This window comes from Bacillus rossius, chromosome 5, assembly GCF_032445375.1.
Source record: "Bacillus rossius redtenbacheri isolate Brsri chromosome 5, Brsri_v3, whole genome shotgun sequence".
NCBI lineage: Eukaryota > Metazoa > Arthropoda > Insecta > Phasmatodea > Bacillidae > Bacillus > Bacillus rossius.
In genome coordinates this window covers 2,361,150-2,377,845 of record NC_086333.1, presented here as the reverse complement: position 1 = coordinate 2,377,845, position 16,696 = coordinate 2,361,150, and the positions used below count along the sequence as shown (strand labels likewise).

Here is a 16,696-nt window from a genome sequence, read left to right as displayed (position 1 = left end):
GCACATCAATGTTCCATTATTATTGTTGTTGTTGTTGTTGTTTACAAAGTAAAAACAAGTTCAATTAGGTTGTGGATTATTACTTGTCTATTTTTGTTTTTCATCATTTATCGGCTAGATGTCGTGTAAAAAAATTGACGCGAGTATGCGATGTTAGTCCTAAACTATTTAATGTAAATTATCAAAGTATGTAATCCTTTAGTTTTTTTATTAAATATCTCCACATTTTACTTTAAAAAATCATTTATTTAGATTACAACAATCACATAATTTAAATTTCTCCATTTTCACTAAAACCGAGTAACTGTGCGAACCCTAGTTAATTTTTAATGTAAATTTTAATAAAAGAAAATTATTTCCCACTTTGACTGTTTCACGTAAATTACATTTGATTGGTGTTTCAACAAAAATCTAGAATTCGACCATTAAATGTGCTTAAGAAATCAACTAAATTATGAATGATTTGTGATTATCTATGGAGCTAAATTAGTATTTTTACAATATTGAAATGATCACTGACCGAAAAATTTATGTGAAATAGGGTACATTTATTTACCAAACAGAGAGCGTACTTTGTTACTGCATCAGTGTAAGACAAACAAGTTCGAACTTTTGTCTTTTACAAAAATAAAAAATAAATACCTAGTAAAAAAAACTAGCCTAAACAACCTCCTCAGTAAGTATTAAGTAGTAGTTTAATTAAAGTATATTTAACAGTTTAAAATACATTGAATACTATTTTGTTTACCTGTATTCATAAACTATTTTCCTTTATATTCAAAAATATTAAACTATGAATCTAAAAAAAAAAAAAAATTGAAATGGAAGACTTAAAACTTATATTGAGATTCTAAACAGTTAGGTACTAAACACGAGTAGAGGTGGGACGATACCACACTTTCGATACTCGATTCTGTATTGTTTTTTCCGTTCGATACTTCGATACTTTCGATACTTCAGGGAAAAATATTTTCCCATTAAGTAACAATTATTACAAATAACATAAATGAGTTTTAAATACATAAATTCAATCTAGCATACCAGCACAATGTCAGATTAAACATAAATACATATGTGTAAGTAATTGCATTATATTAATGAAAGATATGAATTCATCATTATATATACATATATAAAACCACCAGAAATGTAAAATACTGTCCATAATCAAGTAAAGCTGACATGAGAAACAGTGGCCTTACAAAATGTTATGAAGTCCTTTCTTGGAGGGCAGGAAAAGTCACCAAGCCTAAATTAGAAATTAAAAAAAAAAATTAGGCTATTGTAAAAAGAAAATCAGAATTTTTTGCTTGTTTGTTTCATTTTACAAACAACTTTATGCAAAAGAACAATTTTCAATAAAATGTTAACTTGAGAAACTTAAAATACAAAACAATCCGATCGTAAGAGAACAACAACGAACGGGTATATTCAGTTCAAAGATTAATGAATGCACAAAATATGAGATCCGTGCCTTGATAAAGCGCGTGCACCATTTTCATAATCATTGCTAGTTTGCGCCACTAGTCTCGCTTGGTGCTGGCCATAGATGCTACTAGCGAAGTGCACAGTCTTCCTGATACTAGCCATATCTATGGTGCGATAAAGTTATTTTCTTACGTTTCAAAGGTAAACAATGTACAATGAACGTTTTTTCAAAATAAAAGCATTAAAACGTAGTTTATCAGGAGGAATATAACAAAAAATTTGTGAATTTTAGGACTTTTTCGCTTTGTAAAAACGTATGAAACGGTAAATTAATGATTTTATAAGTGTATGTTCCGGGAGAGTAAACCATTGTAAATATAGTACTTTCGGCGGGACCAAAATTAATTGGAGTATGACACGGGAAAATGTATGAAACGGGAACGTATCATCGAGGTTCTACTGTAGTTGTATTTTGTACGATGGCGACTCAAAACTTAATTTAATACAAATGAACAAGCATTCCGGTATCGAACTTACAGTTTCGATACTCGATACTTTGCGATACCGTCAAGTATCGAAGGTATCGAGGTATCGAAGTATCAAAAATCCCATCACTAAACACGAGGTATTAAAGACTTCCTTCATTAGAACTATTGTTAGTTTGAAAGCTTTCAAGAAATGTTTCGGGTAAATTAATTTAGTCCTAACGTTTGACAGTAGATTATTTCTTTGCCTTTTACACGATCATATTTTTTATCATTTCACACATGCTAAAACAACACATTTTTGAACAAGTCATTGATTTGTAAACATCTCTCTCCATGTCAGTGAATGCATGTGTATCAGTTGTTTGTTTAAAGTTTGACAATGAAATATTTTACAATAGTTACTGTTCAAAAAAGAGTACCTAATAACAAGTTGATTTTACTTTACGTATAAAATACCTTAGTATAAACAAAAATGTTTGCAATGCAGTATTCTAAAATTTTTGGCAATAAAGTTTATATTTAATTTGGTTACCAAAACATGTTGCAAGGCAACACTGTCCTTTGGGTATAAAAATAAAAATGGAAAATTTTATGTGGCACAAACAGATTACATTTAAAGAAAAAAATTTTCTCATTTTAAATGTCTCATAGATTTTAAGGAGTGGAAACGGCAAGCTTCCAAATAGTTCATTAATACTTTATGTAATATGTGCTGATCATTTTAATACCGAAAATTCAAAAATGTACTGAAGAACTGTTATCTATTTTGTGATTCCGAATATGTACAATAATAGTACAAAGGAAAACTTTTAAATTCAAGAAACTGAACATTACTGAATGAAATGATGCCACACACAAAATTAGCTCTCCCAAATGTTATAAATCAGAAATTGTCTGAATGATTCCGAAATACATCGTACTTAATTTAGCAACAAGAAAGAAGCAGCATCGTTTAGTAGTAATAGTAGGACTATTGAGCCTGCCACACTGCCCAATACTGATTATACAGTATGGAAATTATGACTTACGGTGAAGCATCGTAAGAAAGAATTGTCGCTTAAAAGTAGTTTATATATGTTCATCCGAAAACGGGTTCCAGGTTGTGGATGATGTGGATGGATTTAATGACCGATCCCCTGATGTCACGGTGGCCATCTTGGATCTCACATCACATCCACTTGTTTACATTCTAACAACACAGGCGCCATCTTGTTTGCTGGAGGCAGCCATCTTGGATATCACGGCCGCCATATTGGTTTTTCTGTTCTGCTGGAGGTTGCCATCTTCGATACAGACATTTTGTTTTTCTTGTGTTATAATAGTTTGCTAAAATTATTATGACTGTATCGCTTATCAAGTCCATGCACAGATATACACAGAACAGCAATGTAACTATCTGTATTTGTTATTTTCTAGTTTATTTCTTTGAATAACGTAAATTTGGTTAAATTTAGAATAAAGTTGATTGATTCATTGAGGAACTTAAATTCATTTAATAAAAATAGATTTTAATTTTACAAAATGTACCTATTTTTATTAAAATACATCATATTATCACACCAGCTATAATCATGTACTTGCTTAGGTTGGATGTTTTTAAAGAAGGGTGTAACACTTCAAGGAATTAATTTTTACCTTTCGGTTCTTTAAAGGCAATCTGTTTGTGTTCGGAATGTTAGCACATTGTTTTGAGCAAGAATATCTCGTAAACTAGCCGCCCGCCTATCAAGGAACTGCACCTCCTCTGTGCAACGGAAACAAAATCCAAACGAATGAGAGAGAGAAAGAATACAGTGCGCGATCTTGAGACAAGTGATGCTATAGCGCTCTCGCGTGGGAGTTTGGAACCACGAGTACCTTCTTTTTGAAAGAAGAGCCGTCTAGCGTGGGAGCTGGCAACTACTCCAGTTTTGGATCTGAGAATTGGCAGAATAAATTGTATCCCCTCGCGACTTTTATTTATATTTTTATTTATATATATATATATATATATATATATATATATATATATATATATATATATATACACACACATACATACATATACATATATACATATATATATATATTCAATGGTTATACCAATCGTCAATGGACTGAAACTAGATTTGGAACAACTTTCTGATCCATTTATAAAGAATATGGCCAAAGACATAATATTTAATCTCATAAATTCTTACTTCCATGATGCAGAAGAAAAGATCATGCTTTAAACAGTTTTAGACCCAGTTTCAAAACAAGTGTTTTCAGCAACAAAATGACTGCAGCATCAGCAAAAGACAAATTCAGTAACCAAATGACTGCAGCATCAGCAAAAGACAAATTCAGCAACTAATGACTGCAGCATCATCAAAAGAAAAACTTTTGCAATAGCTAAAGATAGTTGATGAAGACTTCAATGATTTACAGGTGTATTGCTGTGAAGAGTGCCAGTGTGGTACAGAATCCAGCTCTGGTATCACCTTGCCAGCAGCTGCAACAGTATTTGGCTGAACCCTTTCATCTTATTGATTCAGATCCTCTTATCTGGAATTTGACACCTTTCAAGGCTCTGAAGAAACTAGCTGTTAAATTTCTTTCATCACCAGCAGAACAACTTCAACAACTTACCTTCAGAACAACTTTTCAGGACAACAGGTCTTACAAACACCAAGGAAAGAAATTTCCTAAATCCTCAGAATGTCAGAATACTGGTGTTTCTAAATAAAAATTTGTGTTGTACAAAATAAACATACATCAATCACAAACAATGAATTTAATTTTACTCCTGTAAATACATCCAATTTTGGCTTTGTATTATCTTCATATTTTACATTTGTAAACATAATTTAAAAATAACATTTACCATTTTTTCATGTGTCAACAACTGTAAAAAAAATTACTGTTAGCTGCTCATATTTCATATAATTAAGCTGTTTTTAAAACATTTTTCAGTTATATTTTTGTGCTTATTTTTCTAATGCTATAGTTTTATTCTTTTTTTTTTTTTCAGGAATATTGTACAAAAATTTTATTTCTTTAAATATCTTGGATTCAAATGAAATATTCACTATTGTGTTTGTGTGTCAATAGCAACAAACCAATATGTCTAATACATACTTATAGATTTGTTCCAATTTGTGTTAATTTAATTTTTTTTTTGTACATTTACAAATTTAATCTGTTCAAATGAAGGTTGGATGTTTTCTTTTTTTCTTCTTCTTCCTCAAAAAATAGAATGAAGACAAAAACCAACATACTTTATGCTGTTTTACTGTTTTTTTGAAAAGATGATCGGTATTTGTTATTGGGCCGATCGGCCGCAAGCGTAATGTGTGCCAAATTCCCTTATTGTCCCAGCTCTACTATAAATATAATAAAAACTACCACCAATTTTTTTATTATTCATACTGTCATTCCCAAGCAATTTTTTTTATTGTTATTTTAAGAGATTGCAGATAATGTTACGAAATTGTGTTTATTGTGTTCCACAACAAATTTTCTTTGTTTGTTTGAAAAATGAATAAAGTTTTATCTATTAGGTGGGCTGGCTTGATGCGGTTGGTATGGTGTATGTTCACGGCAGTGCGAGACGCGACGGCGCGCTTGCCTAACGGCGAGGGCACGCGCTCCGACATCTGTGAGCTGCTGAAGGACTCGCAGTACCTGGCCTCGATCACGCTGGAGTCGTACCTGCACTCCGTCGTCAGCGGAGCCTTGGACAGGTTGCACTACGAGCCTGACCCCTGCGTCAAGTACGACACCAAGCGCAAGATATGGATCTACTTGCACCGGGGGCGGTCCGAAGAAGAGTTTGGTTAGTGATCACAGATTAAACAAGTTGTAACTGAAAGAAATACCCTTTTACGAAAATCACGTGTCAGAAAATTTGATGAATAAGAGGATTTAAAAAATTTAGCACTTTGCCTATTAATGTAAACAATTTTACCTGTTTCAATAAGTTCTGCCTGTAAGTCTTTTTTAAGTATATTGAGAAACTTCTTAACAAAAATTTATTGTGTATATGTAATCTTCATTACTTATGATCTTTTAAGATAAACACATTGACATCATTTCATGTAACAAAAGTCACACTATGACAAGATTAATGTTTATTCATAGGTTAGGTTATGGGCATCCAATTATACTTATTAGTTTATATTCAGTTGTATTTATGTTATCGATAGGGACATGAACTTTTCGGTAAATAAAATTACTCAAAAGTGGTAAAACAACTAAAAAGTGTTTAAAAAAACATGAAAAGCGGTGAAAAAATATTATGCTCTCACGTTACTAAAATCTGACTATTTACAATAAAACACTTATCTTTCAGCATAGATCCATATTTAAGCAGTGTTTGAATTCTGTACACATTATTTTGCCACAAATAAGTCACTTAAACACTGTAATATTATTTTACACCCTTAACAAACTGAGACAACACAACATGCATGTACACATCAAACTGATATGAATCTTAATCAATGATGGGCTTGAATAAAAAAAATTTGTTGTAACTTTTTTTTACCAGCAAAAAGTTTATAAATGTCACCAAGACTGGTCAAAAGAAAATATAGTCATTATCTCTGTGTTTTCCTCCAGTAAGTTGTGCCGCCTATCTGTCAACGTTCGAACATGGCAGCCAAACAGCTCTCAGTGCAGCACAAACAAAAGCAGGAAAGTCATGCTCATGGAAAGAAGCACTTCTACAACATCAGGCTGTTTCCTTAAATCATGTGTAACCACAAGCAATGTCGGATGGTGTAAAGACAGTAGGTTTCATGCCAGGAAGGGTTTGAAATGATGTGACCAAGCTGCTGTTCACGTCATTGAGGACAACACTAGAAGGGTTGAACAGCTTTCCCACCACTTCAAATGTCTTCCTGCAAGGATCTCTTGACATTGCTCTTGTAGCTTATCCATGGAAAGTGATGCAGTACGCTGGAGTGTCTGCTTTACTTCGGCCTGTAGAACTTTGCTTCCTAAATCTTCTAGTAAAGTAGCAGTTTCATATTCAAAAATCCCATTTGCTGCTACTGAAAAACCATATTTCAGTTCGAAAGTTTACCACAAAGAATATGGCTGGTTGGATATGAAGACCCCTCCAGACAGTCTATAAGTTCCATCAACTGTGCAGCATGTTCTCGAACAAACACTGCTTGGATGTGTACTTTCTGAATATCTGACTTCGGAATAGCATTGAAAAACTCTACTCCCGCATTTGGTGAGTTTTGCATTTCGTTTGAACCGAAAAACTCAACTATGTCAGTCAAATACTCAGAAACATACAACACTGACTTGAACCAGCTGTTCCAGGAAGTGAGGTCAGGAACAGGAAACTGACAAATTTTCTTGTCAGTACCTGAATATTTCTCCGTCAGAAACACTGTGTAAATATGTTTGCGTTTCCTAGTATTCTGAAACGCTGCCTTGCACTTAACAACTGCATTGTTGAGTTCAGTACAAACTTTCGGCCAGATATTGCCTACAATGCAGAGCTTATGAGCCCAGCACTGCACATGCAATACTTCGTCACCCAGAATGACCTTGAGGCAGTCACTACACTTGGACATGTAACGAGCCCCATCACTGACGAAAGCAACTACTGAATCGTAGCTAACATCATACTTTTTCAAACAATCTAGCACAGCTCTGGAACAATGGGTAGAATTGGCAGCTTCTAGGAAATGAACACCAGCAAGAAAAACTTTCTGAGACGCATTTGGTTCCATGAGGCGGAAAAGTACAACAAAGACGCACTTCCCTCTCTTGTCTGTGGTCTTATCAGCCAAAACTGCTAGATATTTTCCAGCAATTTCAGCTTTAATGGTGGCAAATATTTCCTCAGCTGCTATTGGTACGTACTGTTCTCTCAATGTTCTGACTGTTGGCAAATCTCCAGCCCCTGAAAAATAATCCCCAATAAATGTAGCTATTTTAATACTACTATTACTGAAAGAGATAAAAAATTATGCTAGTATTTGTTGGCTTGTAACAATACGTAAAATGTAAAACCCAATTTGCAGTAATTAGTAAATACATACGGCCTTATCTGTTGAGGCTGTAGAAGAATTTTCGACAAAAAACATATTTACATTAACCTTCAACAAATTCATGCATCCAGTCTCTGATGCTAGGTTCCTGTAGTTTCTCTAGAGGAATATTTGCGTTCATAAATGCTGTTGTAGTCTTGAGTGCAAAATTATCCGCTGCATATTTTCTTTTGTTAACAACCTGGAAACTGCTACCAATCGTTTTCTGAAGGATGGCCTTTTTTGCACTTAAAATTCTTTTATTATTGATATGCTTTTCACTTTTTATATGTTTTACTATAGTGTCTCTGCTTTCCCAACTCACACATGCTTTACAGAACTTACAAAACAAAATCTTTCTGTCAATGGAATGAAAGCCTTCAGCAGAGAACTCATTTGCTCGAGTCAAGGCAGACTACAACTTTCGGCATTTCTGCCGATTTCTATCATACTCGAAATTGCAATCACAACTTGTAACAAAACAAGTAATTATACCGTGTTTTCTCGTATAATCGTCGCACATTTTATTCTAAAATCAAGTTTGGAAAAGAGGGGTGCGACTATTATGCGGGGAAAAAAAATTTTGTTGGGTAAAGTTATTTATAAAAACAAAACCCGTTCATGGAAAGTACGTTTATTTAAGAAAAGGTGGAGTATACAAGAGCACGCCAAACATTCTATATTAATAATTCCTTAAACAAAAACATTTCTTCAACTTTAAATAGAAAAACCAAAACTCTAACGCGAACGCAAGCCACTTGAATCTGACGTGAACTAACGTGTCGTAGTACACACTTGCCACGAAAGAATGCGGGCTATCAAATGTAGTTAACTCGGCACCTGACAGAGAGCGCGCATTGCATCCAATCGGCGAGATAATGATATTCGACTACGTGCACGCGCTCTATACGGGAAGCAACATAACCAAACATGAATGATGCGCTGGCTACATTTTTATAAGCGGTACGCCGCGGCAACGCAATCAGATAAAGGAAATACCTTTTAAAAACGTCTTTAAAAGAAAATTTACACGTCAGACAACTTTGTATTTCCGTTTATTAAATAAATAAATGGTAATGACCAAAATTAAATTTTATATTATACCTACACCGCGGCGACGCAGACGATCAGATAAAGGAAATAATGTTTAAAAACGTCTTTATAAGAAAATTTACACGTCAAACAACTTCGTATTTTTCCGTTAATTTATTAAGTAAGTGGTAATTACCGAATAAATATTAGATATCTACTTTAAAATACGTTGTTTTATACGAAAAAGATATCTACACAAAGCGCTTGGCATCTACTAGCGGGACTAAAAACATCATGCGACGTTTACGCGAGAAGTTTTTTTATCCCAATTTTGACAGCCTAAAATATGGTTGCGACGATTTTGCGATAAAACACGGTATGTGATGAGCCTAGGAACACCAACCTTTCACACAAATGTTATGGGAATTCAAAAAATTAATAACGCGAAAACATGTTTGTAAACATTGCATGCAGCCCCAAAAATAGAGCATCCATAGGGATGAGTACCTCTGATTAGTTAACAGGTTATTCACGTTTGCACTTTGCAGCGAAACATTACAAAGGCTGCACGTTTTAAAATAATATATAAAAAAATTTGACCATGAATCTCATTTTTCCATTAGATAAACTTTTTTTCCCCTCCCATTTTAAGACCTGTCCAAAAACTCTATTTCTTGAATGATGCGAAGTTGAAATCCATTGCATAGTGTATTACAGTTTAATTATTTAACAGAAAAAAAAATTGCTATGTGTTAATTCTGTTTCAAACACAATTTCAATCTTCATAAAATTATCTGTTTTGCCGACGTATGAGAGTGAAAATCCAGCCAGGCTCTTCTGGCATCAACATCATAAATGTTTGGTTACGTTGATGCCTGTATAGAGATCGTGAACGTAGCGTGATATTGATGGTTCTCTTTGCATGCACAGCGCGCTCTCTGTCTCCAGCCAAGTAAACTACATTTGAAAGCCCTGAATGCACTCTTTTGTGGTTAGTATGTACTACAATGCCGATAGGGCACGGTATGTTTACGTTTGTAAGTTACGTTTCACACTCGGGTGAAGGTTTTCATTTTCAATTCTTTTAATATGAAGTATGTTTTTGTGAAATGCCTCATTAATTTTAATTGTTTGACGTGCTTTTGTATTCGGTGATTATTAAATAAACGTTATTTCCGTGCAGCAGTTCTGTTGTGAAAAAAAAATAACATCAACAGAAGTGCTTCAAAATTCGCGAATAGATTACAAAATTGTTAACATTTCGCGAAAACCCATCAAAACTATAAAGTTCGCGTTTCTGCGACGAAAATTCGCGATCGCAAAAAGTTCATGTCTCTAGTTATCGAGTACTGCATTCATTCTATTTCCTATGTGAAAAATTTAATTTTATATTAATTCTCCCACCAATGAACTTGCCACAAACATCATAGGTAAGATCGGTATCGACAGTGTTACGTATTTATCGGATGCTTTTAGCACAGTCAACTTTGCCAAAGTGTAGACACTTCAAATCGTTTGACTAGGTAAACTTGTTTCAATCTAATTCATGAAATGTATGGGTGCTAAGAATTGTAAATTATTGTTTAACGCTTTACGCTATTTCGTTGTATTTGAATGTTTGAAGAGTGAAATGTGTGGTGGATGATACATGTGCAGAGCGTCTTCACCAGCAGCAGCAGGGGATGGTGAAGACGAAGAAGATGCCGACCCACCGCAAGACGAGCCGCAGCAAGCAGCAGAAGGAAGCAGCGTCGTCCTCGGTGCCTCCCGTGCCGGCGCCCAAGGACTCCGCCTCGGTGCCGGCTCCACCGGCGGTGACCGCGGCTGCCGCCTCCACTCCCACCACCCTGACGCACAAGACCGGCCGAGCGTCGAGGCCGGTGCCGCTTGCTGGCCACTCCGTGCACAATCTCCAAGTGTCCACCCCATCCGGCATTCAGGCTATACAGGTCAGCAGACCTTTCCCCATCTCAATGGAAACTACTTCTTCAGCAGTTTCCATTTATTCCCCTCCCTCTCCCTCCCTCTGTCAATAATTTACAAATATCCTATTTTGATAAGTATTATAATTATTCATAGAATTTATTTTGTGTGTTTGGGATGAAACAAATTTTTCTATAAATACTTGTGTATCATTTTCTCAGCGCACAATGCAATCTGTCACTGTGATTTTTTTTTCTTTTTTTTTCTTTTCAAACTAAGAAAAATACATGTTTCTAAACTCGGTTTTTCTGTAATAAATAGTCATACCGTAATCGCTCGCGTAATGTCCGCAGTAATTTGACCACATTTTTGGCCCAAAAAATGGGGTGCGGACATTATACGAGGAAAAAAACAAAAATACATAATTTTGTGTTCTATTCAAGTCGTGCGTCTTTGTTCTAATGATAAAGGGCGGGGGAGGCAGCGACGCGGCAGAAGGAAGAGAGAGGCAGCGACTCCGCAGGGGGGAGAGAGGCAGAGGCGTGGCTTAACCTCCCTCCTGCCAGCTAGCCAGCCAACCAGACAAAGGAGTGTTAGAATCCTTGACCCACTTCCCTTCCTCCTTCACATCCCCTCTTCTTCTCCGACAACACTCCACATCAACACAGCGGCAGCGCGCTAGACCAGCTTTCTTTATCTTTATGTCGTTTGAGATAGGACTAACTGCTTACGTCTGGCATGCCTCACGACTGTCCTACTGAGAACGGACACTTACAAAATCACCTCCCGCCGCTCACAATACATGGCTTGTTGTTTGATGCATGCCAAGCTGCCCTGCCCTCAGATAAACCCAGAAAAACACGTTTTTAAATTTTTCTCAAAAATGTTTACAAAACAAGGAGGGGGGCTTATACGCGGGTGGGGCCTTTGACCGTGCTTTGTTCAGTTCAACGAATTTCCCCACCCTTTCAGAACAGGAGAGAAAGGACAGCTCAAGGTCACGGCTTTGTTTACAGAGCCGTCAACTTTCCATTCGTACTGCGTCCTTTAGGGGTGGCTAAAGTTGTGTTGCCCGCCGTAGACGACTGGTGCGGACATTATGCGAATTTTTAATTTTTTCTTTTAAGGATATATAAATAAAGGGTGCGGACATTATGCGAGGGCGGACATTACGCGAGTGAATATGGTATTTACGAGGGTTGAAACTTCAATAGTGGCAACACTGCTGCAGAGGCGCTATGCAACGGAACCAATTAATGTTGCTTATACCACACATTAGTTACATACAGTACCTACTTTACCTCAGAGCAAATGATTATCCCTTCCCACATCACATGCATGGGCACTAATGAGAAGTACACAACCTCATGTTAGCTGACGGTTGAATATATTGTTATTGTCACAATGTTTTGAAAACAGTAACAATGGATTGGGATAAAGATTGAAGTGCCAGAGGTCATGCAGCATGACAGTGTGATAGTTTTCAAGAGGCTTGTGGGGAACCTGCACTGCCTAACAGAAGCAGCAGAACCCACTCATCGTCTTGCAGGACAATGCTTGGCCGCTTGCAGTGCAGGCTGGGAGGGGCCGTACCAGCCACCGTGCTCCACTTGCGACTCTCACTTGATTCCTTCAGGCAGTAGACCGCTCCATTCGAACTATCGACACAACGGGTGCTGTACGACTTCCACATGGCTGGCAATGGGTTGTACACAATGCCGGTGACTTCATTGGACAGTAAAACTTGGTAACATGTATCTCTTTTGTAATAGTTGCCACTGTTAAAGTTCCGACCCTCGTATTTACGTTGTTCATCGTTATGCCAGTTCTGAATGAAACCACAATACATGTTATTGATGATTCCTTCAAGGAAAATTATTGGTTTTAACTTTAATTTGTTTTTGACTTTTTCAAAGCTTTAAACACCCCTTTTAACTAGATAGTCAAAGATAAGATACGCTGGGTATCATTTTTTTATGACTTGACCGGCAATACCAATGATTTCTGTTGTAAAAAAAAAAATTATTTTTGTAATATACTAGCTGTATTACAAATCTTATGACGTACAGCAAGCTGTTACAAAATAGCCCCATTTTTAATTTTTTGGACTGTAAATAATGGAATATACATTTTTTTGTTTTTCAGCCTGTTCAATTATGTAATATTAAAGATATTTCAAGAAAACCGGTGTAATGACATAACCCTGTGAAGTGTATGCAAAATAATGGTACGTGATTTTATGCTCGTTGCACATGTCAAATATGTATTGAGTTATTAGAAAGACCACCGAGTCTCGTCCTATTGAGTTAAACGTATTTGACTTTGAAGTCAAGTAGAGCTTCTTTAGCTACTCTCTCCACACAGCTTGAGTTTTTGATTCTCGACTCATCTCTAGTTATCACTTGACAGTTGGTGAAGTAGTGAAGTTCCACTGGTAGTTTATCTCTCAAGTATTTGAAGAGAGCTGAATGATTGTGGTTGTGTGCTTGTGTAGGTCACAAATGCGCCAGTGGTGTTGGGCAAATCGTTATTGTCATCAAATGCAGCATCCGCGGTCCAGGGTACATCCATCATCAAGACGGTGGCATCCAGCTCGTTGCCATCACAGCAACCGCAGACAGTCGCCGCTGGTTCTCGAGGCCCTCGTGTGGTATGTATGAGACTACCTCGTTGTCTGAAACCTCTCTGTTGACACACAAGTGCCATTTCTTCCTGCTCATTTATTAGTAGAGACAAGAGTATGTAGTGAACTGCGATAAAACCTAATTAACCTCGCAAAGCATGTCAAAACAAAATATAACACTGAAATGCTGGAAAGGATTGTTTATTCCAGAAATTTTTGGGCGTGAAAAGATTTTCACCTGAGGAAACAGGAACGGAATCTGGAAAAAAATCAATTGAAATATATGTGTCTACCAATTTTGTATATTGTAAATATAGTGGCCACTCGTCCTTGAATTTTTGAAAAGAGGGAATTGTCCTTGAATTTTATACGTCCTTAAAAAAAAAATGGGAAAAGTGCTTGAATTTTTATACTTGTCCTTGAATTTTTTGATTTTGATTGACCGTTTCTTTGTAACCATTCGAAACACACCACAAACTACTATCTAAGTGTAATGATTGATATATATCGACCATTACCATTGCATAGTCGTCGCTGTTACAAAATGGCGTATTCGGTCGACTGAAATACACAAACCTATGCGTACGCGGTATATGCTAATCTTGTTTCAGTTTAAATTATTACGTTGCGGTTGAAATCGGGGACGAAAACAGGGTGGCCACTCACCGGGAAAACCGGGAAAACCGGGATTTATCAGGGAAATCACGTTGATCGGGAATTATCAGGGAAATGTCAGGGAATTTTTTTATTAACCGGGAATTTTTTGTGTTATGTATATTTTCGCAGAGCTGCCAACCATTACGGATTTTCCGTAATTATTACGGATTTAACACAATATTACGGAATTACGGAACATCGCTGGTTTATTACGGAAACGAGGCTTTGTGCTGCTGGGTAACGGAAAAAAATTCCGTTTCTGGTGTTCGTGTTTCGTGAACGCAGTTCGAATACATCACGTGGTTGCGCAGATAACGGAACTGATAAATGTGCGCATGTACTGTCGAAATAAGTAGATTAATTGTTGTGTTTTGTAATAGAAATGGTACGGTATTACGTCCGTTGTACGATACAACTAGTACATATTCTCGGTCTTTTCGTTTGTTAGCTACTTACATCACGATAATTTTTGTACGGTACTTTGGCTAACCTGTGTTGTGTTATTTACTTTCTTGAAAGCCATTTTTTTCATCAAAGTGTTTTTGTCGTGTGTACAGACGTGAAACCTGTTTATGTTGTTCGATAGTGTTGTGTTCTTCAGTGCCGTTTGTAGAAATGAAGCGTGTGACAGAACAATGTGTATCTGGGGCAAAAAAAAAAGAACGTTATTCTTCAGAACTTTCGACCAAACTATATAAAAGAATGGCCATGCTTGTCAACTTCAAATGTTTTGGAACGCCACGCTTTTTGTAATGTATGCACGTGTGACTTTTCGATTGCGCATGGTGGAAGGGATGACTGAGGACGGCATATTGAATCAAAGAAACATGCAGAACATTTTAAAGCCGTGACGAGCAATAAATCTATATCGTCGTTTTTCGCTACATCTGATGAAACGAAAGTAACAAACGCAGAGTTATTTTTTACAAGTTTTTTGGTAGAACACAATTTACCGATAGCAGTAGCCGATCATTCGGTTAATTTGTATAGAGCTATGTTTCCGGACTCAAAAATTGCACAGAAATACAGCTGTGCGAGAGCAAAAACATCTGCCTTAGTGGAGTATATGGCTGGTGAAACTAAATTGAAACTGTTGAATCTTTTGTAAGTGGACCATTTGCTTTAGCTACAGATGGGAGTACTGATTGTAATGCAGTGAAGATTTATCCATTAGTTGTTTCATTTTTAAATCAAACACAAGGTAAAATTTGCACTGTACTGTTATCCCTTGTTGAGAGTACTAAGACTAAGAATATTTCACAACTAGAAATGTTACACTTCAAAAATGAATTAAAGAACAGTTATCAAAAATTGCGTGAAAAAATGTTTGAGCGCTCGCCACTGAAATACCCCATTACATAAAACAAAACACAGACTGCAGGTCATTGAACGGGACGCTATAATGTAAAGTGACATATTTAAAATGTATTTGTTATTTAACGAATTTCCGTATGTATATAATGAAGAAAATACAGCATGGTGCTAAAATATGAGTAATCTCTTTCTATAATATATTTTTTCATCAAAAGTATTTTTTTTTGTAATTGTAAATATCAGGGAAATTTTGAACTTTAATCAGGGAAATCAGGGAAAAATCAGGGAATATTTTTGGTGACTGTGAGTGGCCACCATGGAAAAGGTTTCACGTTAAAGTGTTGCGAGTTGGTGATGGGACATGCGTGGCATTTCATTTGGCGATAGCTTTGGTAAAAAAATTTGACTCCACGCGTACGCTGTAGTTAGTGATTTTGAGTGTGCCACTAGCCCGGTGTCGGTAAGTATGTCAATTACACTGTGTTATTTGTGCGGTGTTCGGCACAATTGTAGCCTAAAAAAAAATATTTTTGAACAGTTTAAATATGTTCCGATGTAAATTAATTGCATTTCCAATTGACCATAACAATCGGTTCTTTAATTCCATAAATTAAATTCTGTAAGTTTATAGCATTTGAGACAATAAGAAAATCAATTATATAATTGTAAGTTGTTTTAATTATCTTAACTTAACTGAATGTTAAAATCATAATTATACATAAAAATCTCAAAACAGATTTTTGGCTTATGTGCAATTTTTTGCTTCAATTTCAGGTACTGTATTTGTACAATGTCTTCAAATCTGGCAACTTCGTTCCATATATCAAGGTTGCATGACCCATTGTTTTTGCCATGGCTGAGAAAAGTAGAGAGTGATAGTTCAGTGGAAAAATGTCAGCTCTGCAATAAAAAATTTTCTATAACAAGCATGGGTAGATCCGCTTTAAAATCTCATATGGTAGCTAAATCTCATAATAATGCACAGGACTGAAATCTGCATTGTGTAACATTCAAAAATTTGTGACATGTGCGTCAACTTCTGCAGTATCAGAACTAGTGATGGGTCGAATCCCATTTTTCCCGAATCTGAATCTTGAATTCGAATCCCAAACAGTACCTCGAATCCACCCCTCGAATCCGAATCCAGATCTCAAGGGTTAATTATAAAATAATTTATAAGTTAAGAGAAAAAATTAAACATTATGCAGAATTATTTAACC

At 36.0% G+C, this 16,696-nt stretch overlaps 1 protein-coding gene across 5 annotated transcripts in view; it reads left to right on the top strand.

Annotated features, from left to right (window-relative positions):
* LOC134531551 (nuclear factor related to kappa-B-binding protein) overlaps positions 1–16,696 on the top strand; it is a 239,079-nt gene that overhangs the window by 140,027 nt on the left and 82,356 nt on the right. For all 5 annotated transcript variants that reach the window (XM_063367243.1, XM_063367245.1, XM_063367247.1 and 2 more), the window contains exons 12-14: positions 5,482–5,712; positions 10,616–10,908; positions 13,377–13,532. In XM_063367243.1, coding sequence (XP_063223313.1) covers positions 5,482–5,712; positions 10,616–10,908; positions 13,377–13,532 — 680 coding nt within the window. The remainder of the gene's footprint in view (positions 1–5,481; positions 5,713–10,615; positions 10,909–13,376; positions 13,533–16,696) is intronic.